At 43.1% G+C, this 27,980-nt stretch overlaps 3 protein-coding genes and 1 non-coding gene across 6 annotated transcripts; all 4 read left to right on the top strand.

Annotated features, from left to right (window-relative positions):
• The first annotated feature begins 572 nt into the window (after positions 1 to 572).
• On the top strand, positions 573 to 5,358 carry nrm (nurim). Its single transcript, XM_048993605.1, has 4 exons — positions 573 to 775; positions 2,004 to 2,197; positions 2,823 to 2,999; positions 3,089 to 5,358. The coding sequence occupies exons 1-4, from the start codon at positions 625 to 627 to the stop codon at positions 3,389 to 3,391; spliced, it is 825 nt and encodes a 274-aa protein (XP_048849562.1). The 5' UTR covers positions 573 to 624; the 3' UTR covers positions 3,392 to 5,358.
• On the top strand, positions 1,471 to 1,543 carry trnak-cuu (transfer RNA lysine (anticodon CUU)). Its single transcript has one exon. It is a non-coding gene; the product is annotated as a tRNA-Lys (tRNA).
• Positions 5,359 to 5,486: 128 nt separating the features above from the next.
• ppp1r18 (protein phosphatase 1, regulatory subunit 18) lies at positions 5,487 to 16,687 on the top strand. 3 transcript variants are annotated; one of them, XM_048993603.1, is made up of 5 exons: positions 5,487 to 5,891; positions 6,405 to 6,512; positions 7,044 to 11,136; positions 14,905 to 15,127; positions 15,649 to 16,687. In XM_048993603.1, exons 3-5 carry the CDS (start codon positions 7,135 to 7,137, stop codon positions 15,666 to 15,668), a joined length of 4,245 nt encoding a protein of 1,414 aa, XP_048849560.1. In that variant the 5' UTR covers positions 5,487 to 5,891; positions 6,405 to 6,512; positions 7,044 to 7,134; the 3' UTR covers positions 15,669 to 16,687. The 3 variants fall into 3 exon arrangements, with proteins under 3 accessions (XP_048849560.1, XP_048849561.1, XP_048849559.1); XM_048993604.1 differs by lacking the exon at positions 5,487 to 5,891 and having other exon boundaries at positions 6,228 to 6,512; positions 7,157 to 11,136; XM_048993602.1 differs by lacking the exon at positions 5,487 to 5,891 and having other exon boundaries at positions 6,228 to 6,512.
• A 686-nt stretch (positions 16,688 to 17,373) lies between these two features.
• On the top strand, positions 17,374 to 27,907 carry cratb (carnitine O-acetyltransferase b). The gene is made up of 15 exons (XM_048993426.1): positions 17,374 to 17,760; positions 18,139 to 18,360; positions 18,669 to 18,787; positions 19,635 to 19,688; positions 20,321 to 20,486; positions 21,412 to 21,586; positions 21,863 to 21,953; positions 22,811 to 22,898; positions 22,999 to 23,099; positions 23,921 to 24,040; positions 24,722 to 24,844; positions 25,349 to 25,484; positions 25,729 to 25,791; positions 26,325 to 26,462; positions 26,790 to 27,907. The coding sequence occupies exons 1-15, from the start codon at positions 17,707 to 17,709 to the stop codon at positions 26,991 to 26,993; spliced, it is 1,854 nt and encodes a 617-aa protein (XP_048849383.1). The 5' UTR covers positions 17,374 to 17,706; the 3' UTR covers positions 26,994 to 27,907.
• The last annotated feature ends 73 nt before the right edge of the window (positions 27,908 to 27,980 follow it).

Raw genomic sequence — 27,980 nt, 5'->3', positions numbered from 1 at the left:
TCGCCTATGGCTTACTCACTGGGGGCTTTGGGTGAGGATGCTGTAAAGCGCTTTGAGACAATGTAATGTTGTGATAATGCGCTATATAAAAATAAATTTGTTGTTGTTGTTGTTGAGAGGATATGAATTAAAGTGTCAGTCGGGTATCGAGAAGCTGAATGGTTTGAGGGCAGAAGGTACTTCTGAGCCTTTCAGTTCTCACCGTGACAATAGAAGTGCTTTTAAGACTCTTTAACCTGGTGATCGACTTGATAAATGCGTTCAGGAATGGGGCTTGAGTTTTTTTTCCAATTCAGAAAACTATAATAACCTTGGTACTAAAACGTATGTGTAGCAAATTGTATTGCTTGAGACCTCGACCCTGATCTACGGACCTTATTTTACACCCCCCCAAAAAAAAAGTAAATTAATATCCAAAAAAATAAACATAAATGTTAATCAGTTTTGGCATATGTAACTTTTAACAATGGATGGAACGGTTAAATAACTGAGATGAAACTTTATGTCCCGTTCCTAAAACGATACAACGTGGACACTACCGGTTTGTTTTTATCGGCTGGGGCTCCACATGCGGAAGCCCCGACGCTTGTCCGCGGCTCCATTCTCTCACTCCCATCTGCGAAAATGGCGTCTGTGACAGCTCGCCGTCTTTTCCTTTGTGGTCTCTCCCTGCTCAATTTTCTGTTCGTCTTCGGAACCGGAGCAGAGTTCGTCCGTTTTATCTCATTCCGAGCGATATATCACAACATTACCGGAGGACCTCCGCTGTGTCGCGGTATGTCTGGGGGAAGCATACAGCTATCAGCAAAAAACAGTGACGACTGGCAACAACAATTGTAATCTATATTCTTATTAATGTTGATGTATGGCTTTGTTATAAAATTTTACTTATAGTTAGGGCTATCAGGGATGTAAAGTATATCTTAATTTTAATTGACTGTATTACTAATATGTTCAATGGCAAAAGGGCTGTATTTGTATTACAGCATTTTATTCACCACTTCAACGAATTAATAATTTGTTACACCATTTCAAGTTTCAAACGCGCGAGTTACGGATTTTGTGTCTTTGCTACATGCTTCATTGAGTAGAAATTGTAACATTTCAAAATGCAAGACGCTAGCCAACCAGTTTTGCAACTAACAAGGTAGTTAGTTAATTACCAAATATGACCCGAAGTGTAAGCTTGCGCCCTCAAAACGATTATTACTTTCAGTATTATTTCACTGTTTCTGCGTCTTTTGTGGTTTAGGATCTCTCTTTGTTAGAAATAAATGCGTCGTTAAATATTTTTCGGTATTTATTGTTTGGATGCAATGCAATAAAGACAGATAAACTTGTATACAACTTAAAATAATAGGATTCATAAAATAAAATGATTTCTAGATTTCAAATAATAATTATTATAATTTTGGTTATCGAATTTAGTGAAAATACGTGAGGACCACTCAATGCATCATTGTTACCAGCGCCCGGCTAGCTCAGTCGGTAGAGCATGAGACTCTTAATCTCAGGGTCGTGGGTTCGAGCCCCACGTTGGGCGTTAGCTTTTTCATACTTGAGAAAAATGCATGCACGCGCGCAGAAGTTAAGCTTTGTTTTTATATATTGCAAAAATATATTATATAGTGTTTCATAACTTGTATCTGCATACTGATTATAAAAATACCATGTGTTTAATGATTATCCTTTATTGGTACCTCTTTAACGTGTGCCCTGCCGGCTCATTTCATCTTTCAACGTGTGCTCTGCAGGCTCAGCCACATAATAAAGTGACTTCAATTTGGCATTTTTTCCTCACTGAGTCCCTTATTTATTTGAAAGTTTAACGAATAAAATGTTTGAAAATGTAACGCAATAAAATGCACGCGTCACTGGAACGTATTTATTTATGCGCCACCCAGTGGCAGAGTGTGAAAACCGGCACAGTACGCGCTATAGGAGAGCCATTTTATTTCTAAAATTACAGGACTGCTTATTTTGATGTTTTCTGTCTCCTCTAGATTCTGTGTCATGGTCCACAGCCCTTCGCGATGGATCAGTGCTTAGGGCTGCGGGTGTGGATCTGGCTCTTGTAGCTCTTTTTGCCGCCCAGCACAGCTTGCTGGCCTGGGCTCCCGTCAAACAGGCTCTCCAGTCCGTTTTTGGAGTTCTGAACCGAGCTGTGTACTGCACCAGCACTGCCCTGGCACTCCAGGTAGTACCCTGTCCTTCTTTGCAATTGACTGTGTGACCGGATCACCAGAATATTATATGCTGAGAATGGTTCTATTTAGAACGTTACCAGTGGACTATCGATGGACTTGCGTTTTTATCAAGCGTTGCAGTTTCTCTGAGGATGACAGTTATGTATTGTGTGCTATGTATGTCTGCTAGGTATTTTCATTGGATAATGAGGACATGAATCAGTGGTTACAATGAATAGTGGCATCGTAATAACTATGTAGGGAAAAATACAGTTATTTGCTTAGGGAACGCCTTTCGAATGTTCGTCTAAACTAAAACAGACACCCCCCTCCCGTGTCCTTTACCACTGTTGCACTTGCTGTGCAGCGGACCGCCAGAGGCACATTATCATGGTCAGAGCCTCCCCTACTAAAGCCAGCTTTGGTCCGTCCAAGTAACTGAACATCCTAAGCAGAGTTTGAGTGCTATTGCACAAATGCTGCCACCTGCTGACTATATATAGGAATTTCACCTCAGGCAGGTCTCATAGGCAAGAAAATAAATAAATTAGGATGGAGACAGTAAGAAGGCAACATGGTTATGCATAGTCTTTATACCATGCTATTCTCTTATCTATGTTTCCCTTGCTGACTCAGGTCTTGATGCGATGCTGGCAGCCAGTGACCAACGCCCCGTGTCTCTGGGCAGTAAGCACCATTCCCTGGGACACGTGGTTTCCATTGATCTGCTTCACTCTTCATTTCTTGTGTTGGGCCATAATCTGCAGCATACTGTTAATTTTTGACTATCCCGAACTGCTGGGGATTAAACAGGTAGGTACACACGTCTGAATTCCAAATCTTTGCTGTACTCTCACTCTGCTTTTCCACACTTGCTCATTACCGGTTGTTTTAAACTTCAGGTTTATTATGAATGTCTCGGCTTGGGCGACCCGCTGTCCCTGAAGTCACCTCGAGCCCAACGCCTGTATTCCCATCTTCGTCACCCCGTTTGCCTGGAACTTGCCGTGGTCCTTTGGCTGCTCCCTGCCCTGCCTCTGGACAGGCTCATCCTGGCAGGGGGTCTGTGTACCTACTTGGGCCTTGCACACTCCCTGGACACACAGGACTGCGAGTACCTCAGCGTCCAGCTTCACAGCAAGCTGAACCTCTTCTCGATGTCACCAGAAGGTCAGGCAGGGTCTACCAATCACAAACAAGATTGAAGTCTGTCTGTCCGTCTGGGAAGAGGAGACAACAGCAACTATACCAGTCTAAACGTCAGGCCATACATAGTAATTGGTATTTCCTATATGAAATAAACTCAGAAATAGTGTGATGGCTGTGTGATTAATATCAGAAATCTATTCTACTAAAATTAGTATAATCTGTGAGGCACATCTCACAAGATCACAGTATTGGACACAAAATGCATCCCTTTGAATGCAGATCGTTTATCCCATGCATGTAGAGCTACACTTAATTTTAAGCAATTTGTTCCCCAGCCAATTACTTGAAACTGTATTTTATATTTCAAGTCTTAATGTATTAATGTAGCTAATCAAATGAGTTGCAGATAAGTTTATGCAGGACTCGCCAACTGGCAAGGAAATGATAAACTGCACACCAACATGCAGCTGTGTGGCCGCCACTTTACAAATTTAGTCAGTCATTGATGCATCGAGTGACTCGTGTACAACAGAAAAACGTACATGACTGAGTATTTAAGAATGAAATTTGGGGCCTGTCCCTTTAAAGGAAGTGTAAGTGTCCCAGTCTGGTTTGGAGACAGTAGCCTCTGTGTTGAAGGTCTAATATATTAAATCTCCAAACTTGTCAGCATTTGTGGTAGACTGAAGATACTTGGCTTTTTCTCAAAGTGCTGTACTACTCTGATTTGCATCAATCTGATGGCTTCGAAGGCAGAAGATGCAGTAACTGCATCACTGGCTACACTCCATCCTCTCGCTCCACCCCTGCTGCTGGGTGCGGTTTCATTGGCTTCAATCTGGATGTTCAGGGCCAATCAAGGGAAGGGAATATCGCAGCACATCAGTACTCTGCTCCATGGATGATTTTATATGTAACACAGGAATTAAACTTGAATTGCAGGACACATTGTTGAAATCTTTTAGGAATTATTAAGAAGTAATAGGCTGATACAATGATGCAACATTGGGCTTTAAATTGAACTTGAAACTTCAGTAGCGTCGCTGGAAAATGAACACCTGTGTTTTAAAGTGTGATTCTGAAGAAGAACTAGGATGCAATAGAATGTTGTTGTTTTTTTTTATTAATTGTAACCTGTTCTTTGAAATGAATGTCCATACTTTTTCTTCTCTTGCTACACAGTTTTATACTACATTGTTGTTTCAATATGAATGCAATTTTTAAAATTTTATTTTAAAATAACAATTGTCATAATTGTAAGGTGAAATACAAGAGCAGCACCGTACGCGTGCAGCTTAATGTCTGCAAACTGGCAGCTCAGTAACATTAGTAACAGATATTACCAGCCTTTATGGAGTTTATGTGCCATTAATTTAAGCACAATGCAAGCTTGTGCATGTTACTATATAGTGTTTCAGGTCAGCACAGCATGTATTCGTATGTAGCGTAGACACCATTGTTGTGGCTTTGTCAGAATTTATTAAGATGAATTGATTGTATTGGCTGATTTACAAAGACTTCTGGCTCTGTGGTAGGTGGGTCAAAAATCGGCATGTGTGTATTATAAGACCACCCATTTGTTCTTGTGGATTTTCTCATTTTAATCTGTCTCCAGAGTCTTCTTTGGTCCTCTCTGGATTCTTCACCTGATGCTTTATTATCCGTTTTGTCCCTGCCTGTTGACAGAAGATGTATTTTTTTTCCTCGTTGTAATATATTACCTGATCAGAGTCTTTTTCCTTTAGGGAATTGGCCAGGAATTCCACGCGTTTGTAAACCAAATGCCACTTTTTCGTATTTTGTATGTGATGCATGTGCTGAAATAAGAGCACAAAATTATACCAATGTGCATAAACGGGACAAAGTGATGTTTCTATGCACTAATGATTAATTTTTACTAAGCGAGTCATGAATTTGCAGCTACACTGAGACATTTGATACAGTATTTTAACTATAAAATAATTACAAAATGATAGCATTTGAGCTGTATTTCTTTTTTTTAAATAAACAAGATTGATAAAAACGTGTCTTTTAGTTTTTTTGTTTTAACAAAAGTAGCACTACATACATTCTAAAATGTATTCGAGGGACTTGAGCGTCTTTTAAAAAGTCCGGCCACGTAAGGACCTTCCTTGTGCAAGAGAGCAGATGATGGAGACCGACAGACGGATCCTTCCTTTAAACGTCGTTACTTATGTCTGCGGAGTTAGCGGCGTAGTCCTACCTCTGACTCAGAAATGTAATGTTATTAGCGGATTAGCGACAAATGACAGGAAGATATAGGGTTACTTCATTTTTTGTACGACTCTTTATATGTGCTTATTTCTTCTCAGCAGATAAGTAAAACAGTTGTAGGCCTGTAGATCAGTATAATATTCGATAATCCACGCTTTTGGACAATCAATTAACAGGAGTAAAGCCGCTCATGAAGGAGGTATCCGAGGTCAAAGCAATTTCCAGCCGCTTGTAGACGCGGGGATTGCAGCACCCCGCAGAAAGGGCACCGGCACCCGAAGCGGCTTAAGGGAATCGGAGTTTAATCCATCCATGGTTTCGGTAAGTGGAAGACAAGACGGAACTGCCGAGTTAAAAATTTGGATATTCAACCTAACTGTGGTAGAAGCCGATCTCCATAGCCGTTAATAGGCTACTCACAATGTGCCTGAGAGAACTGTTAAACGACTCGCACAAATTCTACTTATTATCAAGCTAAATCGACCTGATTTTTGTTTTGTTTTAGTTTTCTACATAACAATGTATATATATATGTATTTTTTTTTACCTTACTTATGGGTGTATGAGTAATGCATACAGCTGCCAAACCCTGTCCACTTCTGCTTCATATAAAATGGAAAGAGGAAAAAATAATCCAAACTGTGGTTGTGACTCTTCCTCTCTCCCTCCCACTTTTTCCTCTGTCAAACAGCAAGTTTCCGACCGTTCGAGCGAGTTCGCTTTCTTTAGGATTTTGGAACAAAAGCAGGACTTCTTTGTGTTTTAATCTAGTTTTGCTATTACCGCGCAGCTAATATTTTTCTTTCATGTTTCTTTTCTGTCTTTGAATCAAAGATGTGAATATGTGTGATCGTGCTTTTTGGCAACAAGACAAAATTGGAGTTTCCTGGAAAGTGATTCCAGCAACTAAGGAAAAGAAAACGACAAACATCAAATAGACTGGTAGGATAATATAATGTGTCGATAAGGGTTTAGGCTGGGGTATTTAGCTGAAATAACCATTCTGATTTCATACCCTGTTAATGTTTTAATCTCGTCTGTGACCCGGGGACCGTAAAATAATCCGATATAAACTAGGAGTATTTCTGGGTTTTTTTTCCTTCTTATTTGCACTTTTTAAAATAACCATGCTGCGTTGGTTAGATTTTATTTTAGTTTACAGTATAGATTATATAGTGGGTCGTATATAGTGAATTCTGTGTAAGTCTTCAAAAAGCCAGCATCAGTGGAATAAGTAAGAATTTACTGTGCCAGAAATGCAGAGAAGAATATCTCAGAATACATGTAATAGATTATAATTAGGATAAATGTGCTGACAAATTTAATGTGAAGACAGTGAAGCCTTCTGGGATACAGCAGATCAACCTGTACAAGACTTATTTCAAAGTTGTTGGTATCAGATGCTGCATTACTGGTTAAATGTGTGGTAAGCATTGTGGTAACCTCATGCAGCTTCTCTGATCTTGCCAACAGGAAACAGGAAAAGAATAGGCAACCAGCTTGAAGCATAAGGGGAAAAAATTGTCCTAGTTACCATTGCCACCCCCAAAACTCCCCTTCCATTATGTCGATCTCCTCTCTGCCAGAGTGGAAACAGCTTCTGTTGGATCGAAAGAGAAAGGGAGAGGAGACACGAGAGAGGCAAGTGCGAGAAGATGAGAAGAAACTGGCCAGCATGCCTGCTTGGAAGCGTGAGGTCATCCAGCGGAGGAAAGCAAAGCAGGAGGCTGATGGGGGACTCCAGACCGTGGATGGCAGGTCTATCGCAGAGAACACGAGTGAGGCAGCGCTGCCCAAGGGCTCCTGGTCCATCTGTGCTCAAGGGTTCAGAAATGGGCCAGAATCTCAAAGCCAGGTCTCAGTGGAGAACATAGGGCCGGTTCAGCACAACCCATTCATTCTCTCACAGAATGTATGGAGGGGTGATAGAAGGGAGTGCAGGGAAGAGCTTGGGCCAGACAGCAGGGCTGAAGATGGAGGTGGAGTAAGAAGGGCAAGAGAAGGAGATCCATCTAAGAAGGAGCAGAGTGAGGAATCTGGGAGTTGCCAGAGAGATTATAATATAGACTGTGATGGAAAGAAACATCAAAATGTAAAGTGTGAGAGAGCGGGGAATGGAGGTGACTGTGGGGAAAGTGAAAGTCCAAGGGAAGGAGAGAGAGGAGGACACGGCCTGAGGAGGAAAGGAGGAGGAGACAGAGAGCAAAAGGACCCGAGCACTGAGTGTCCCGTCTGTCCACTATCTGTCCCACGTCTTAGGACTATCCAGGCTGAGAATGTCATCACTGCTGAATTGGAGACCAGTGCTACAGGAAAGAAGGCGCTGAGAAATAAAAGGAGGGAGGAGGAAATGGAGGCAGAACAGGAGAAAATGAAAGAAGGGAGGACCATGAACCAGAGGAGCACCATAGAGGTTAGAGGAGATGGGACACAAATGAAAGGTTCTGAGGTGTTTGTGATGAAACCCTCGGCCACTGTACAGGACAGGAGTGAGGCATGCCAGCCAATGTACAGCGAGAGAAAGGGGAGCAGGTCAGGAACAGGAGCTAATGAGGAGAGGCATGAGAAAGAGGAGGTGATCTGTACACTGGGAGAAAAGGAGGAGGTGCCTGGAGGGGATAAAGCTAGGAGCAGAATGAAAGTAGGCAGGATATGGAAAAAAGGTGAGAAGGAAGCAGAAGCTGATAGGAGCATCAGGGAGGACATGGAGGCAGGGGCCTCAGTGGAGAGCTTTGGGCAGGTCAGCCGTCTGCTGAGCAAATTCGGAGAGCAGCACAAACCTCCATTGCGATCCAAAAGCATGGACTGTTTCACCTCTCATGATGGAGGTGGAGGAAGGGGGAGTGTGGAGGAAGAATCTGCCCTCAGGGAAAGGGAAAGCTGGACTAAGAGAAAAGAGGAGAGGAAGGAGGTACAAGGCTCCACTGTCAAGGGGGTTCCAATGAGGTCCTTCAGGTTCTCCGACCATGTGATTTCTGATACAGAGAACAGGGCCGATGGTGAAGACTGCATTGAAAGGAAGGTGGTAGAACTGAAATACTCTGGCAGTGGGGCACCACAGGTGGAGGGCTGCCGGGAAAGTAGGAGGGTCAAAGGAGATGAGTGGGAGCACTCAGAGATGGTGCATCAAGGCTGTTACCAGCTGTCAATGCAAAGAGAGCCAAGCCCGCCCAAGGATACAGGAGTTGGGGGAGACCCAGACATGGGAGAGGGAGTTTCTAAACTTGGTGGGATGGGTAAAGCCCTGCAGAAAGAGTGGGATAGGGAGAGGGAGGATTCATCTGGGTTAGTCAAAGGCATAGATGCTTTGGCAGTGCTTGGTACTGGGGATACAGCCATGACCCTGAGATACAATGACGAAAGAAAGGATGGTGAGATGGAGAGAGCATGGTTAGGAGCAGCACCGAGGGTGCCATGGGAGAGTGAAATGGCACACCACGAGGAAGAGGAGAAGGTACCAACTGTAAGAAGGAAAGAGCAGCCACACTGGAACGTTAATGCAGTTGCAGAAAGGCAAGACATTCTCGGGGAAGAGAAGCCCAGAAATGAGTCATTGTTTACAGAACGCAGAAGCTTCTACCACACGGAATCTAAAAGGCCAATGTGTGACATGGATCACCACAGCTGTTTGCCTGAGGGGAGGTCCAGAGAGAAGAAACCAGAGTCGGGGGACAGGGGGGCTTGCATAACTTTGGCACATGGGCCCTTTCAGGAGGGAGGGAAGGCAGATATGGATGGAGCCCTCAGTAGGTCAAATACCAAGAGGGTTCTAGATGGAAACGAGGATAAGGCAGTGGCTTCTACCATGGACTCCAGTAAACCAGGATATGCTACAGCCGCGGGAGAAGTTCTGATCCCAAGAACTCATTTTTATGTGCGGGAGAGAGGATCTAATTTGTGTGTCACAAGGCAGGGGAAGCAAGAAAGGGGAAAGGTGTCAGTGTGGAGGAGTAACTGGGAAGCTGGACAGCCTACAGTTTGTTTTGAGTCACTGCAAGAAGCGATTGGGCAGAGCGGGCCGGAGAAAGTAATGGAAGGTGAAGGAGAGTCTAGGATTGGTCTTGGGAGCAGGTGGGAGGCGTATACAAGAGAAAAGGAGGATATGCAGGGTAAGGAAAGGAAAATGGAAGAAGACAGGAGGAGGGAGTTGGAGAGAGAACTGCGAATGAAAGAAGTGATTGACCAGCAGCAAGTCAGCCGAGAGGGGAAGGAGACTGTAATATCAGCAGGGAGAGAGAGAGTCGGGAAAACACAGAGAGGGCCTTGCGTATACACATCCAGCTCTCTAAGCGTCATACAGGAAGTAGGCTTGCCCAAGCCCAGCCCCCCACTTCCTGCTAGTGTCTCACCCTCACAGTTGCTGCTAGCTGCAAAAGCAGAAGCCAGGGCCTCCTCTGCTGCTACCCCTGTAGCGGCCGCTTCTCCTCACATTCAAGAAAGACAAGAGCAAGAAAGACAACATGTAGAAGACCCCGAGAGCAGCCAGAAGGGGAGACGTTTCACAGAAGAAGAAGGCAAAGAAGAGGAAAAGTGCGCACATAGTCTGTCTCCTTCCCTGACTACCTCCATTGACGTCCCTCCATCCTCTTCTTCCCCTACTTTGCCCTCCGACGTCAACATGAGCCGAATTTACAATCAGAAGCCGGTGGTCCCCAGGTCCACTCTGTCCATTGGTGAGAGGAAGACTGAGAAGATGTCTCCAACTCTCAAAGTACAGGGGCGGGAGTCTGCATTACAGAGCCATCGCTTACCACTAACGCAAGACAATCTCCAGCAAAAAGGGGAGATACTGGAGCAACAGAGCCTGCCGAGGATGGAGCTGAAACCAACCTGGTGGCAGGCCTGTCAACGGAAGCCAAAGGAGGAGATGAACACCCGCGGCCAGGAGGCCCAAATGGAGACAGTGCGGCAGCAGGTTAAGCTGTTAAAGCTAGAAGCTGAGCCCCAAGTCCCCAGCAAAACCTCCAACCAGCAAGAACTGTTGAAAGGCAGCCATTTACAACTAGAAGACAGCTCAAAACCATCACTGTTCCTGCAACAGTATGAGAAAGTCAACCAACGGACATTTCCAAAGGACCAGGAAACTAGTAACGGGACAAAACCCACGCAGCAACTAAGCAACCAGAAACTACCTCTGAAGCAACAACCACCAAATCAGTGTCAACCATCCAGATCCTTCACCGTCAACCCTAAATCTAGTCCTGTCCTTGAGAATCCCCCTCAAATCCAGGAATGCAAAGATGTGGTCACCCCCTCTGCTTCTCTGTCCCCTTCTTCCTCTTCTCCCTCCACCCTCCCAAGTGCTCCACTCTTCTCCCTCCGGAACACTTCAGCAGGTCCTGGCAAAAGAGGCAACACCATCACTATTGTCCCCAGGAGATCTCCAGCAGTGGGCAAGCCTGCTACCGACCCGGGGGCTAACAGGACAGCCCCCCAGACCCAGACGCCTATATCCGGGGATGCCAGCAAGAAAAGATACCCCACAGTCGAAGAAATAGTGGTGATTGGGGGATATAAGAAGGTAGAGAAGTCCTGCTTGTCCAAGCATGGAAAAACTCCTAAAGGGGTGAGTGCTCAATTTTTCCAAAGTCCTGTGTTGTCTTTAATTCTTCATTAACTCATCATTTAAAAATGACCATTAAGCAAAATAACTAGAATTTTCTTAAAATCGCCAACACATTATTCTGCACTCTTCGTGAATTCTAAGGGGACAGCTTTTGAGATGCCATCAAAAAATATGTGTATCATTGTATAAACTATTCTCAGGTCACTGATATTCTGAAGTTTTTTTATTTTTTTGCTTTGGGTGAGAGTAGGAAAGAAGTTACCAGTCGTGGCAGCAAAGTTTTTGTGAAAACCGTTACGCTTCATTATGTAGCATGTCCACCATGACGATTCTTTTCATTAAAGACACCGTCAGGTTTTAATCACCAGGTTGTGCAAGAGCACATTCAGCATTTTCAGGAGATATAAGCAATAAAAATATTTGCAAACTGGTCGTCTTTACTGTCCCAAATTTCACAAAATTGTTCTTCAGGTATTTTTTAAAAGATCTGCACTTTTTGCAGTAAACTAACTTTACTTTAGTTTTTGGGTTGTAAAATGCTGCGTTCTTGTGGTTGAGGGCATCAAAATTAAGGCTAAAAGCCTGTATTTTTAAAGCCATCTGTGGTACTGCTTAGTGGCTCCAGAGAAAGGAGCAATGCTTGCAGAAGCCCTCGTGATGGTTGGTTGAACTAAGCATTTTTGCTGAGGTGCAGTAAGGATGCAACTGAGGGGCTCAACTGAGACTTAAACTTAAAGGTTTTAGTCACAGTGTGATGTAGCAAAGCACCACGCTAAGCAATGATCATCATGCATAATTATATGTGTCACATCTCCACCGTCTCAAGCTTGCAGAGGCCCCACCGTTCACAATAAAGGCGCAGGGACAGCTAGTGAAATGAGAGCGTGTTTTCAGCCGGCGATGGACAGGAAACCGCGACAGCAGAAAAAAGGCCTCCCTCTTCCTCTTCCTTTCTTTCGCTTTGTTTGCTCGCTTTTGGCCCGACGCCGAAATGTACGAAAATAACAAAAAAGAAGAGCACAGGGCTCCCAGTGATGAGGGCCACACTTTATCTACACAGCAAAAATTTTTGTTTCACTCAGCCTCGACCAAAGAAAACTAAGGGGATCCAGGTGTATAAGATTCTAACAGGTCTGGATGCTCTGCAGCCAAATGGCTACTTCAATATTAGAACTCGTGGCCATAAATGGAAATTAGCAGGAGAACATTTTTAAATGAATTTGAGGAAGCACTTCTTTGCACAGCGTGTAGTTAGAATATGGAATAGTCTTCCTCCTAGTGAAGCGCAAGCTAAAACGATAAGTTCTCCCCAAATGAGTCTGATGGGCCGAATGGCCTCCTCTCGTTTGTAAATTTCTTATGTTCTTATGTTCATTTCGCTTATACAATTTATGGGTATGTTTCTGTGTAAAATACACATTTTTTACAAACTCCAGCCTGACTCTTCCCTGCTTCTCACTGATGAAGGGCTTCTTCTTTGCTTTATGGGACTTCAGTCCTGCTTCTAGGAGGCTGATATGAACTGTCCTATAAGTGCACTTCTCACCACTTAAAGTTTCCTAATTCCTTTTGAAGGTCAGTTGAGGTCATCCTCAGATTTATGACGCACTGTCGGATAAGTTGACAGTCATCTCTGGCATTAGGAAGTCGCTTCCACCCTCTACCTGCCTGGTTTCTGGTCGTTCCCAGTGTCTCCTGCATCACCTTGTACATGTATACTGTGGTCTTAGAAACTTTGAGCCTAGAAGCAGCCTGCCACTCAGCGTAGCCTTATGCCCGCAGAGCCAGGATTAAACCAAGATTTAAAGAGGCAGCTTTTTTTAAAGAATAATATAGAGTAGTCTCATTTTTTTCCAGAGCTGTATATATCAGTACTCAATGTCATGTGAAGCAACTGTACTGGGTTTTAAAAACCAGTACAGTTTCTTTTGTTGATGATGCAGAAATGCCCCATGGATGGATAGAGAATGCCTGCCAAGACAGGGTTGACAGTCGCTCTCTGCAGCCAATTTTCTTACGTGGTACATTTTCGACGAGGGGGGGGTCATAATGGTCCCCTATTGTTTCACAACAGAAGTGACAGCTTCATGTCCTTTCTAAGAGGTCTTTCCGAGAGCTATTTTGCCCCAAAGGCCCTGCCCACATTCTCTAAGGCCAAAAACACGCAGTGCTTTATTTCATAAAACGAGAGCCTTGTAGAAAAGAGTAGGAAAGATGCATGCTTCTCTGCTAGCCGGACTATGTCAGAAGCCATTTAATCATATCCCGGAAGAAGGCTGACATACTTGTCCACTTCCTGTTTAATACCCACCTGCTTCCTGTAAGACAGGGACAGTTGGCAGAACAGGGCAGGAGCAGGAGGCCGGAATTAGAAAGCATGTAATTAACCTCTTGTATTCCAGATGGTTTTATGTTCTCGATTCTTTTTGGGAGCAATAATTGAATGGTGTGAACGTGTCATTTTCTGAAATTCATGAGTTGCCGAGAAACAGGTGTTTCAATTGGTGTATGATTGACATTTCTTACATCTGCAAGCTTGCTGGGTGTTGGCAGTATCCCGAATACCATGGTAAACACCCTGCCGCTAAAGGCAGGTGTCGTGAGAACTCGGCAGTATCATTTTGACTTCAAGTTGTGTGATTCATTCACCACAAGACATTTCACAAAAAGACCAGACTGCAGCACAGTATTGAAACACGGGGCTGGGGACAATTTCTCCGACTTCTCACATTGACTAGGTAATTAAACAAATTATCCAGTTAGTAGGTGCTTGACTGAACATACACATGGTCATTAGTATTGTGGTACCCTTGGAAGGCGGATTCTGGTCAGGAGCGTACACCAGCTCTGAGAGATAATCCCTCCAAGCCTAGTGCTCCTGGCACACTTGCCCTTTAAGACAATTTACCTCAACCATTACATCATGCTTACATCATACCAAGAGGCTTTCTGTCTAATGTGTTACTTTGTCGCCGGTGCTCCGCTTTCTGAGACTTTATTGGTCAGTGTCCTTGTTCCCTGTTAAATTCTCAGAAATCACAGAAAATGGGACATTCCACCCCCCCGCCCCCATCTCCTGCTTCCCATATGCTCTGCTCACCTCAGTTAATTAGTTCAGTTTGTGGGATTAGCCTGCTGTGCCTTGGATTATTTGTTCGTCTCCTGTCAACTACAGTATTAAATGGCATCCATTGCATATCATCTAATTATTGCATCATTCCATTTTGTCTGTGAGCTAGTGCATTTAAAGTTAAAGGACAACCTGGAAATTCACTGTGCCATCATCTCACAACCAGTTAATAGGATATCAGACATGCACTGTTACGTACTCTTTCCATTTCATAAAGGAAATTTGTTTATTTGACTTTTCAAATTTTTGTATTTTCATTTATAGCCGTTCACTCAACTTTCCGATGCTTAACAAGAATAAAAAATCTGCAGTTTATGAAATAAATGGAAACGTGGTAAAAACCTGTGGCATGTAGAACGTTTTGACCGGTAGTGTACGTTGTTGCAAGGTTAATGCACTGTAACGTCCAGTGAGCCAGGGTGCATATACTTTATTGACCTTTACCCATGCAGTGTTGATGTACAATGGGGTTAGGTTTGGAAGTTGGCTGTAGTTTATGCTGTAATAACCCTGCTTATTTCAGCATTAATCTAAGTCGTTCCTTTTGCTGTGATCCTTATCTGTACCAGCCTCTCTCAGTTGATTGTCATTGTGCTGCATCGTTCTATTCGTCAATTTCTGTTGTTGCTTCATCCCAGGTGACGGTGTGTTTCAATGAGGCACAGCTAGAACAGGTGTGCGAGTACCCGTCGGAGAGCGCCATGCTGGCCTCCCTCCCCTGCTCCCCCCCAGACTCTGAGAAAGAGGCCGAGGAGAAGATGGGGGGGCAGGAGGAGGAGGAAGAGGAGGAGGAGGAGACAGGAGCATTTGCACTGAGCAGCAAGAGAGTGGCCACTGGAAAAGGCCGAGTTCTCAGAGTGGGTTAGTGGCATTCAGTTTACCGTCACCGGAACATTCCGTGAGGATCACTGTCTCTCAGGAACACGTGGGTCACATTCTGAAAGTCAGTGCAGCTTCCAGTAGGATATCAAACCAATAACGATTGGCTGCATATTATAGTAATGATGTCAAGAACCATTAAGGATTAGCCTTAAATGATAATTAGATTCTAGTTTTCTTATGTCACGTATAGTGTCATTGTTCATAATATGAAATACACCTGAGTCATAACCAATGAACACAGACCTTGCAATACCAGATATAATTATTTGGTTCTTAATCTTGATTATTCATCATCATCATCTTTATCAGCTTCACCCAGCTTCTACCTTCATTTTAATTGTACGTTTCTTTATATGTAGAATTTTTGTCGCAAATTTCTATTACCACATGATAAAGAATAATTATTTGATTAATTATTAGCAATTTTAGGTGTTTCCCCACAAATCATGCAAATTATAAAATTTAACATGCATTGATTATTTTTCTTTTTGTTTTTACAGATGAGTCATGTCGACGATAAATACCAATCAATCACGGAATTCCTTAAACTATGGTTCAAATTTTAAATGTCCAGTTTGCTTTGAGTGCCAAAATGTATATGTTGTCTGCTTGTTGTAAATGGTGGTTTGTCTTATTTTGTTTTTTTTTTAAATTGAATTTGTTTTTATAATTACATAATTTCTGTTTTATCTATATATTTTTTTCTATAGGAATGTCATAATATGTATGCCTATTTCTAACTTGTGTATAAAAAAACAAGTAGTCTACAATAATTAAATGCACAATATAAATCTAATGAAATTACTGAAATACTGGAAGACGTAATGGTTAATGTAATCTAGATATATTCTTTAATTTTGTTGCATTGCACAGAAACCACTTAGATCCGGATGGGTCCGGAGTGTCCATTAGACAGTGTAAATGTCAGGTGATCTCTTGCACATTTTAGTCCTCTTGGGCTGCAACCAGTGGTTGCATAAGTACGTGAAGTATTTTAGTGTAACCCGGGCACTAGCTCGGGCTGATGCTGAAAATCGGCATGCCTGTTACATGAATATATTCTCTTGCACTAGGACGATTGAAACAAATATCAGATTTCAAACATTTCTAAGAAGATGTCATTAACGGTTTGCATTAAATTGTTACACTGATAATTGTAATTTCAGTATGACCATTAATATTGATATTGCAGTAGAGAACGGTAATTCTGCCATAAAAATGAACTGATTAGACATTTCGGTTTCTTTCAATCTTGGGAATGATAACAGTTAGATTCACAGTTTACGTTTGTGCACCGAGCTAAATCTTGAAGGGTTATAATAGGTTTATTGTGCCTGTAAAATATTTTAATAGGAGAAACTCTGCAATGATTTTATATAGTGTTTTGAAAAATGTATTAGACATTGATGAATGTGATTAAGATGTCTGCATTTTATGTTTACTGTGCGAACACGATGGTCTTTTATTTTCTATTTTATACTGCGATTTTAAGAAGCTGGCTTTAAAAAAAATTAAAGGACAATAAATTATTTGACTCAATGATATCAATGGATCTTTTATGTCAAGCCTTTCAAAATAGACAACCCTGTAACAGTGCATGCCCTGACATCTAGTGTACACATACTTTAATGCATATTTGATACTATAAAAAAGTAAAACTGCATTGCAAATAATTATGAATCCATTTATTATATTGCGATATATTTGCCGTTACTTTGTCGTAAACTGTAAATATTTCCATATATCATGTCACAAAAATGAAATGTTTTGACCTATCTCGTCTTCCATACACGTTAACGCATTGTAATGTACAATTTGTTTAATTACTGAGTCGTGTAATTTAACGGCAAATAAAAATACAAGCATACACATCCATCCATTTTTTGTAACCGCGTATAATATTCAGGGTCGCGGGGGTCCGGAGACTCAAATCTATACAAAACAAAGTAGTTGTTCTAGATAGATCTATATAGGTAAGAAATCAAATCATTAAGCAATAAGGTTTAATATAACCGCAGAAAACATCTGACTTTTTTTCTTATCAATAGTATATAGCACTATACAGATATCATTATAATTTATAACACAGTGAAAGCAATAAAAAGTAACAGAAGCAGCTACGGTAATTGGCCGTAAATCATCGTACCCGTATAGCCGAAGGATTACGTGGCGACGCCTCCTGGGCTGCAGGAAAGACGCGGCACGTGTGGGGCTCGGCGTACCGTCCCGCAGTTATTGCGTGTTGAGTGTCACGGAGTCCCAGCCTTTTACTCACTCTGCCGTCAGCGGCGCCCAGGCTCTCTCGGCTATGGGTGCCTCAACTCGCCCGCTTTACCTACTTTTTTATACAAAGTGTCAGTGTGGCTTCGCCCATTATCCCTGGGAGTAGTTTTGCAGTCACCCAGACTGAAAACAAGGCAAGTCGGGTTACTGAGGCGTGACAGTGAGATACTTCGTGTAAATGTTTTTTTGGACGCGTTGATTTTCTGTTCTTGGCTGCTTAGTTGGACGCATTCGCCAGCCTATATTTTCCGGCGTCACCCTCTCTAACGGACGTAATGATTTGGGGGAAAATACAAAGGGTAAAACGAGGAACTCTCCTTGTTTTTCAGGTGGGTGTTTTGCTACCGTGCATTTTGAATTCTGATCAGAGTCAGAGCATATGTTTATATTCATTTAAACGGTTTAGCTTAAATTAGCACGAATTTAAAGTTCTCACTTCCATATTCAATAACTTCCTGTTTTGTAATGTTTTTGAATGTGTAGCCCTACAACTATACATGCCCTCAAAACTTAATTCGCCTGCAGTATTTTGACAAGCTGTTGTGGTCCTGAAGTTATGATCTACTGAATGAGCCCCGTTTGCTTTTATACTTTTTCTAAATCGTTCCTTTTAACATAAAGGCGCTTTTACATAAAATAACCTTCAGTGTGAATAATTGTGTTTGTTTCTGCTGCCTGCTCTGTCTCCGTCAATTGCGCTGTCGCAGGCAGCATGCAGGCGACAATCCCGATTTGCTCCGGTGCCCCCGCAGCCGGTACCCGCTCTGGGCCAGACGATGCAGAGGTACCTGCGGGCCCTGGAGCCCCTGCTTCCCCCGGATGAGCTGGAGCACACCCGTGAGATGGTGCGACTCTTTGGGCAAGAGGGCGGCCTCGGAGAGAGATTGCAACAAGGACTGGAGAAAAGAGTCCGGTTCTCTCACAACTGGGTGAGTAGGAGAAAGTTTAAGCGTTCCTGTTGGGGACCTTCATTTTATTACATTAATCCGAGTAAGACTGTAGACTGTGCTGTTTTATGAAAATTTTGAACGGCAGCAAAGGCAGGAACGATCGATAAATTATCTAGGAACAATTATACTGAAGGAGATTGTAGGGGTAATGGTGAAATAATTGGACAATGTGAGAGATTAAGACTGTGTTTATCAGACAGAATGACAGTACGTGTCCATGTAGTACTGTATTGGGGGTGGGCATTGGTTCACTGGTGTGATGGTTCGGTTCTGCTCTGCCCCCCCAGATTTCGGACTGGTGGGTGCAGTGGGCATACCTGGAGAGTAGACAGCCCTTGGCAGTGCACTCCAACCCTGCCATCGCCCTGCCCAAGCAGGACTACTCGGACTGGAGGGGTCAGCTCATGTGAGTACTGTGGGCAAAGCGATTTAAGCCTGACAAGCTGCTCGTGAGATAAAGGAACATTCCAGAAGTAAAAGAAATGCACGCGAGGTTGGCAGCACACTGGGCCACATACACACCCAGGCAGACAACCATCTATGTCAGGTCAGGTTTATCAACAATAAATATATCAGTACATTGTAGGAAAGCTGTAGATCATAACTGATTCACTCCTAGATAAAAAAAAAATACAGTAATTATTATATCAGTCAGATAAAATATATAACTATTAAACCGATGATTTGTTAGGTACTGTTTCTAGTTTCAAGTGACATTAGTAACACTGAAAGAATTCTGTGAATGTGCTGGTAGGCTCTGTGGGGACTGTGTTGTGTATTTGATTGTCACTGTCAGGAAGCCTTGTGAGTGTATTTTTTGCCAAGATCATGAACCCTCTTAGAATTGAACGTAAGCTATGGGTGTTGAGTAATTAATGTGAGAAGATACTGAAGGTGTACCACCCATGGTTTCCTTCCTGATCCATCTAAACAACCGGTGACCTGCATCTGTGCCAGTATTGCTTAGTATTGCACATTATTAATGCTCGACTTTTGCACTTAATCAGGTTTAGTTTATTTTATTGCGGTTTGTATTCTTATCCCCATTGTACATATTTATTACTACTCATTGTTTACTCATTCTTGTATTGCACTGTCCCCCAATGCATCTGTCCTCTCCCCAGCAGCTGAAGATTTTCACTGTGTTCCTGGGGACACCTTTGGCAATAAAACTTGAAACTAAGCTGATGTACCGATGTGTGAATGTCAGTTGTCATTATGCGCTTACCGTCTAAGTGCTACGTCTCTCCTAGGTTTGCGTCGAAACTGATTGCCGGGGTTCTAGATTTCAAAGCCGAAGTCGACAGGTCAGTTGGACGAGCACTGGTGCTGCACTTTTACTCTCTTTGTTGTGATTTGAGAGTTTGCCCACAATGCACTGGTGCATCCAGAATGCGGCTGCAATGCTCTGCAGCAAGCTTTGCGGTCAGAAGCGTTAAGCCCAGCTGTTCCTGGGATTCCCCCGTCTGCTTGGGTGTTAAAATCTCTTATACATAAAGCTGATTATCTCTCATAAATGCCTACCATTAAAGCTCGTTGGATGACTTTCTAAATAATCCCTAAATGCAGACGCTCCCCAGGTTACGATCGTCTGTTACGATATTTCAACTTTACGATGGGTAAATGTTTTTCACTTTCAGTACATTATTCAGTAAATTAGATATTCAACATTTTATTATAAAATAGGCTTTGTAAGTGTTCCAAGCATGTCTAAGGTTGGCTATGCTAGGCTATGATGTTTGTTAGGTTAGGTGCAAAATGCATTTTCGCTTTACGATACGTTTATCAGGACATAACCTCATCGTAAGCTGGGGAGACGCTGTACTTACAATATTTTACAATTACAAGTCCTGTAATTCTCTGGTAAAAAGAGACCAAGCTGAGAGTTTACCGCCTCTCTCTGTCTTTCTTATCTGCTGCTCCTGCCCCCCACCCCCAGCGGCTCTCTCCCAGTTGAGTATTTGAGAGGCCAGCCCCTGTGCATGGAGCTCTACCCTTTGCTCTTCTCATCCTGCCGAATCCCGGGACCCAAGCATGACCATGTGGTTCACTACAGTCAGGCCCGTCGACCCCCAACCCACATCACGGTGGTCAGGAACTTCCAGGTGAACCTCCTCCCCCCAGAACTCAGTAATTGTGTATATTTTACTTTTATCTATTATATAAAATCATTACTTGTGTGTATTTTTTTTTTAAATTTATATATATAAAAAATCAATAAAATTTCTCGACGGCCCTTTCAGCTTCAATGTCTCTCTTGCCCTCTCTGTAACCTATCTACTCGGATTGGGTGATTCCTAATTTCTTTAATTTCTTAAGGTTTTGCTGTTCTATTTAATTACATTGTTCAGTGATTTGCCTACCCTGGAAAAAAAACAAAAATGATATTCTGGAAGTGTATGTGAGGGCCACACGCTCGGCTCCGTGACAATGCTGACGTTTCTCTTTGTAACAGTGATGGTCTTGTTGCCCGAGTTTGTTGGTTTTCAGCGGATTCCTGGTCCCCTTCCGCATTTTCTGATTACACAAAGAGCCCGGAACGTACAATTTGTGCGTAAAGCCCACCTGAGGCCTGGTAAACACTGAACGGTTCATGTAGAGTTCAGTAGATTAAACTCTGCAATGAATCTGGAACTATTCCAACTTTGGAACCTGTTCATCATCGTTTAGGTTGAAATTTGAGTTTTCTTTAATGGTGTAACACAGTGTTTCCCAACTTGGTCCTCGGGGACCCCCCCCCCCCCCCCCCCAGACGTTTCACGTGCGGCAGGGAACTGGGAGGGAGCAAAAAACATGGGCTGTCTGGGGGTCCCCGAGGCCCAGATTGGAAAACACTGGTAACATACAAAAGTAATTATTTGGCATCATCAGGTCTTCTGTGGAGCTTCTTGGGAACTGGGCTTTGTGTTTCTCCACATCTCCTGCACCACTTTTTGCCTTCATCCAGCCCTTGCTGCTGGCTTCCCTCCCAGAGCTGACCAGGCTGGCTTCTGAGATGATCTTTTCCCTGAACCTGTTCTCTCCCTTCAGTTCTTTCAGCTGGAGGTTATCAATAGTGACGGCACGCCCTTGACAGAGGGCCAGATTCATGCCCAGCTGTGCAGGATCAGATCTCAATCCTGGAAGACTGACAAAGAGCCGATGGGAATTCTCACCAGTGAGCACCGCAATACCTGGGGCCAGGCGTACCACCGGCTGCTGAGAGGTAGAGCTCGCACCGCAGTACATACATTGGTTTGCCTTATACAAAGATGTGGAGCTTCCATTGCACTGCATGCACGCAGTGCTCACACTGCACTACATGTACTGCCATCAGTTGAGATGGAATTTGCACTGCATTGCACACATTACATTGCCTTAGGCTGAAACATAGAGCTTGCACTGCATTACATGTACTGCCATTTTCAAGGTAGAGACATCACTGCCCACTGATAAAGTCAATTTAAAAAATATATATATTTTACTCCTAATTTTCTTTCAGACAAGATAAATAAGGAGTCGGTGAGAGCGATCGAGAGAGGAATGTTCACGGTGTGCCTGGATTCTCCCGTAATGCGGATTTCAGATGACAAGTACGGCGTCACTCTCGCCTTTTATGGTTTTTGACGGATGCACAGACTTAAATGCATGTGTGTGTGTTATGAGGAGTAGTGGTCAGATGTTTTATGTGAGAACCTGCCAGCAAATTGTGGCACATTGCAGTGCATATTAAATATATCTGAAAGGGGGGGTGGGGTAGGCAGAGTGCAGTGGAACGTCTCTGGGTTCGGGGGGGTCTGAATTTGAGGACTAACGTGCTTGTATTCAGTTTGTATTTTATTTTTATTTATTTATTTTATTTTATTTATCTTGTATCTCGAACTGCAGTACATCATCATGAAAAAAGAAAATGTTTAAAGCTATTTCTCTGGACAGGAAGTGTATAAAAATAACAACATTTCATTTCTATTTCTCAAAAAGCTGTGCTGTTATCTTGTTGGTTGACCTCTCTTAAAGAGGCTCCCCGGCTGTTTTGTGTGTTTGTAAAATTTCAGCACCAGCTCACTTACTTAATTACTTCATCTTGATTTGATTAGGAAAGCAAGATGCGCCAACAATACAAAGGGTATATTGGGCTCGTGTACTGGGGTGACTTGAGGAGAGATTTCGAAATAAACTGATACACTTTGACAGACATAAAATCATAAGATATTCATAAGATAATTTAAGCATAATATTCTTTGGACATTTGCCCAATGCTATATTGCATTTTGGTTTTTACAATTTCAGAAGAGCTGTTGTAAATCTGAAGACAACTGTATTTAGTATAACTGACACTCCCTCAGTTACTCACCGTTACATAAGGTTATTGATTCGTGATTGGTTCATTGATTATGGACCTGCATAGTGGAATTCAATGTACATATTTTATGTTGGCTGTGATTGACAGGTATTCAAGTCGAATGGCTGCACAGATGCTCCATGGGGGAGGGACTTATTCCAACAGTGGCAACCGCTGGTTTGATAAGACATTGCAGGTGATGCACTGAGCAGTTGACAGTCATAATGCAGCAGTTTGCTGTTCGCGTGTTTTATCGTGGTTTATCATCATGGAGGTTTTCTCTGTGTTTCTCGTAGTTTGTGGTGGGTGAAGATGGCTCCTTCGGTCTGCTGTATGAACATGCCACTGCAGAGGGCCCGCAGATTGCCGCACTGCTGCACCACGTTCTGGAATACTGGTAATGATACCTTTCTGTACCACTGGGTGGAGAGTTCAGGTTCAAAAGTACAAATCCAGGCCAAGATTTTGTTTTACCCGACCTGCTCATAGAGTCACAGAGTGCTCAACTGGCTGGTTGGAACAAAATCTTGGTCTGGATTTTTACTTTCTGTACCTGAACTACACCTCTGGTTAAGCCATGTTACTGGAGGGGGGGCTGTAGATCGTGCCAAAACGGGGTTCACAGTTTGTTCTCCTGTTGCAATGAGCTATTCTTGTCAGAGAAAATGTCACCACCGGGGGGGAGGAAAACCTGGGCCAACTTAACCCAAACTTTGCCCCCATCCCCCATCATTGCCCCCTTCCCCCAATTCCAGGGTTTGTGGCTCCCATCACATTAAAGGTCTCAACAGCTTATCAGAATGGGTCCTACTCTGGTCCCAGTGATTCTGCTTTTGCAGTGTTTTCTGTGTGGTTGGTGTCTCTGTAGATAACGCTGACGGTGATGTACACACTGTACCGCAAAGGACCTTTCCCTGAGAACGTGCCATTTCTCATTTGTTTTGTGCACTAGGAAAGATATGTCATGGTTTGCCTCAAGTGGTTACATGTCTTTGTCACGCTTTTGTGTGATATGAATGTTAGTGTGTGATATGAATGTTAGTGTGTGTTCTCCCGCTGGACCAGCACCATTTCACCTACCCACACTTTTATTTTAACAATTACGTTTTTCATCTGATTATTCACACTCAGTGGAAGTGTCAGTGTTGATACATCCCCTCGCAAACTGCACTGTCCTTTTAGCATAATCCCTCCCCTGGTGATTCCCGCTTTCCGCAGCAAACAGCCCGATTCAGTGCGAACTCCACTCATTCCTCTGCCGATGCCTAAGAAACTCTATTTCTACATCGACCCGGAGATCAAGCGGGACATCGAGCAGGCCAAGCAGAATCTGGACATGTGAGTCGTATGGTTGCCTGATGTCTTTAATGTAACGTGAATAGTCGCCCAGTATGGATGTTCCTCGGCTGGTTTTTCTCGGACCTTTTTGCAAGCATGGCTTTTCAGTCTTCGGGGAAATTGCACCTCTGGTCCTGTGCTTTCCAACTTGTCCTTCAGTCGTATGTCTACTTCCGAAAGGCTGGTTGATATTTTTGCGTAGAATCTACGCCTAGGTAGCTGTGTAGCGTGCACTGTAGCCTGACGCCTGTAGTTACATTTCTGGGAAGGTGCAGGTCAGGTTACAGTGTATGGCAGATGGCTACATGGCTGCCTACAGCGAGATGCAGAGATATAAATCAGCCTTCAGTCATTACGTTAACTGTCAGGCAGGTGGAGGAGCACCACCTCCCCTTACCTCTTTTGGCAGCTGACATGCATGCAGCGATAAGTTAGAGGAAGTAAACAAAGCTTGTTATCTGCCGTGCGTGTTTGTGACCTTGGCGATAGCACGCTGTGATACCATAAATCCTTTCCTGGCTTGACAGCCCTCTCTCTCTCATTTTCAGCCCATATGTAGCGTTAATATTCTTCAGTCTCAACAAACTTTAGTATGGTTTTTAGAGCATATTGACCCCGATGTAAATATGCTTTTTAATAATTGTCATAAAAATAATATGCATTTTTTCCCTCGCCTGTCAGCCTGATCAACGACCTGGACATAAACTGCTTCATTTTCCGGAGGTTTGGCAAGGATTTCCCCAAGCAGCTGGGACTGAGCCCCAATGCCTTCATACAGGTGGCCCTGCAGCTGGCCTACTACAGGTGACACACAGACCCAAAAAGTATATAGATATGCAGATTTTAAAAAGGAGGAACGCGGTTTAATTTTCCTTTAAGGGCCTATTTCACGAAGCAGGATTTCTTTCCTAGCCGGATAACTTGTCAGATTTAAGGTTTTCTGGGCTAAATATTAATTATTTTCATTCACTTACATTTGGTCCAGATTACCTTAAGTCCAACAAGTTATCCAGCTAAGCAAGAAATTCAGCTTTGTGAAACTGGCCCCGGTTCTAATCAAATATTCAGGTATGAGGAGTTCCTTTTCATTTTTAAGTTATTTCCCCCAACAGTTGACTTGTATGGTCATAACTAGAATTCCTTTGGGACATAATATAGATTACATGGACCACATTATTATGCTGATTGATGTATGTGACAGTTGCATTGTGGACGAATAGTAAAACTGTACAGCGGTGATGCATGCCGTATGGCAATATGAGCTCCCTCCATTAGTGCAAACCTCCATCTCATCTTCCCCCCCTCCAGGGTGCACAGTGAGATTTGTGCATCCTGCGACAGCGCCTCCCTCAGGATGTTCCGGGGGGGCCGCACTGACGTCATCCGCTCACCTACGAGCCAGGCGCTGCAGTTTGTGTGCGCTTTCGACGATCCCTCTGTCTCAGTAAGGCTCACCCCCCCCCCCCCCCCCCCGCCAACCCCACGTCCTTTGATGTTCCCATGACCCTCAGGGGCCCCCTCAGTGTGACGCTGCTGCTAAAAATGGCATCCGCACTGCCCTAAAACACCCCAGGGAAGATGTGGATGTGAGGATAAGGAGGAAAATAGGGTGGCTGATGAGGAGAACTGAAGTCGATTAGTCAGTGGAATACGTCCATCACTGGTGCAGTTTCTTCGGTGTGTTTCAGAGAGAGGCGAAGGTGGATTTGCTGAGAGACGCTGTGGCTGCTTATGCGACCCTCACTGAGCAGGTATTCGTGAGAAACTAAAGTTCACAGTGGCAACGCTGGGTATTTCTGCTCAGGCAGACTAGGGATATGTGGGAGACATTAATGATAACTAGGGCTGTCAATCCATTACAAAATTTACTAATCAGTTGCGCATTTTGCAGTGAATTAATCGTGATTAACTGTAATTAAGAACTTGTTTTTTATAAGAAGAAAGCTTGTTAATGCATATTTAAATGTGAAATCGGTCATCAGATTTATGTAGAATAATCACGAAGGGTGCATATTTCAGATATAACAATGTAGTACGTCATCAGTGACAACAGTACAATATAGAAATCATTAATATGGTTGCCCGTTAATGCACTACGCGATAATGCATTAATTGCAGTAATTGCATTAACGTGTAAAATTTATTAGATTAAGTTTGACAGCCCTAATGAAAGTGTGTGCTCAGTTTTTGTGGTTATGACCTTATGGTTTTTGAATATATAAAACAATGTACTTTGGGTTTTTAATGTCTGTTTTGATCCTTCTAAATCTGGATTTCTGATCAGGCACTTCAAGGGCAGGCCATCGACCGTCACCTGCTGGGACTCAAACTGCAGGCCATAGAGGAGGGTCTGAGTGTGCCCAGGATTTTCATGGACACAGCCTATGGACTGGCTACCCACTGGAAACTGAGAACTGGTCAGGTAACACCTGTGCCAATCCCGGCGTTTTATTCAGATGCTTTGCATGTAGAGACACCCACAGTATACTCTACAGAGAGAAGTGTCCAGGGTACATACTTCTGAAACACTAGCAGTGCTACTTTCAGATTCCATTACTTAAATTTGGGGAGTGGCAGGTTAATGATTAGGGCAGCGCACTTGTCATTTGAAAGGTTGCGGGTTCGAATCCCCAACCAACAAGGTACCACCGCTAAGCACTGCTCCCTGGGTGGTGGATTAGCTTTAAAAACGACGAGTCAAATGTGTTGTTGTTGGAATGGAAATGACCCAGATCCTTGTTACCCCTAGGTTCCGTCGAACACCGACAGCGTGATGTGCTTTGGACCTCTTGTTCCAGACGGTTATGCTGTGTGCTACAACCCGCAGTCAGACCATGTCCATTTTTCTGTCACTGCATTCAACTGCTGTGAGGAGACGAACGCTGAAAAACTCGCGCTCACTTTGGAGAGCGCCCTCTGCCACCTTCAAGAGTTACTGCATCCCCCTGTGTAGCCCTGGAAGAGTGCTATGCCAAAATCCATAAAGTGCATATGCACAGTGTATTCTTGCATGCAAAAATAGCTGGTCCATGTGTGGTCTTTGTAATGTTCTAAAGTTTGGATGTTACTTTAGAATTTAAAGTATGCTTTCCATACTAAGTAAAATACATTAAGTGTTGTTTCTTTAATGCAAGAAGTGCTTGTGGATTGAAGAGAAACGCAACACAGGGTCAAAAGTCACTAACAATATTTAATTCAACTTAAGGTAGTTCTAAGATTTTTTCTGGAGTAAAAGAAGTGTGTTGCTCTCATTTTTAAAAATGTGCAATATTTTCCCAATTTTATAACCAGTGCTAATCCAAGTCTGAGTCTAATAGCATGACATGGTGCTATACCGGTATAACAAATATTTAGCAGCCATAACCAAAATGTATACCGCGGAGCCGCTGCGATGTGCTGTCTGCGGAAAAGCAGATGGAGGTTTTTCAAGCAGTTGACATTAAACACTAAGTAGCATGTAAAGGCTAGTTTGTTTCAAACAAACACGTCAGCCATACAGTTTAAGTATAAAATAATAAAACAGTCAAAATTGGAAGAGTAGGTAGACTGAGTAGCACCACATAAAGTTTTTGATCTCCGAAGGAAATGCAAGTTGAAGGTTCACCGTTACTTTAGGGCCAAAACGTAAAAACGATACCGGATGGATTTTTCCATTTGTGCGCCGTACGTGTTTCCGTTACTGTACGTGTTGGCTATCGGCTTGGGTATGCCGGTTAAGCAGTATAACAGAAATATACTTCACTTATATATGCTGGATCGGTCTCTGTCCTGCATTTTCCTCGTACAGCCTGAGCGCTAAAGTGTGTATTCTGTGCTATGCAAAAGTATAGTAATACATTTTCTAAGCAATAAATTTGTATGAACCTATTATTTTCTCGTGACTGTATTGACGATACTGGTGCCCCCTTTGGTAAATATAATATATATATATTTTTTACAA

The sequence above is a fragment of the Brienomyrus brachyistius genome, chromosome 23 (genome assembly GCF_023856365.1).
Source record: "Brienomyrus brachyistius isolate T26 chromosome 23, BBRACH_0.4, whole genome shotgun sequence".
NCBI lineage: Eukaryota > Metazoa > Chordata > Actinopteri > Osteoglossiformes > Mormyridae > Brienomyrus > Brienomyrus brachyistius.
The sequence above is the reverse complement of the archived record's forward strand: the minus strand, read 5'-3'. Positions and strand labels throughout refer to the sequence as shown.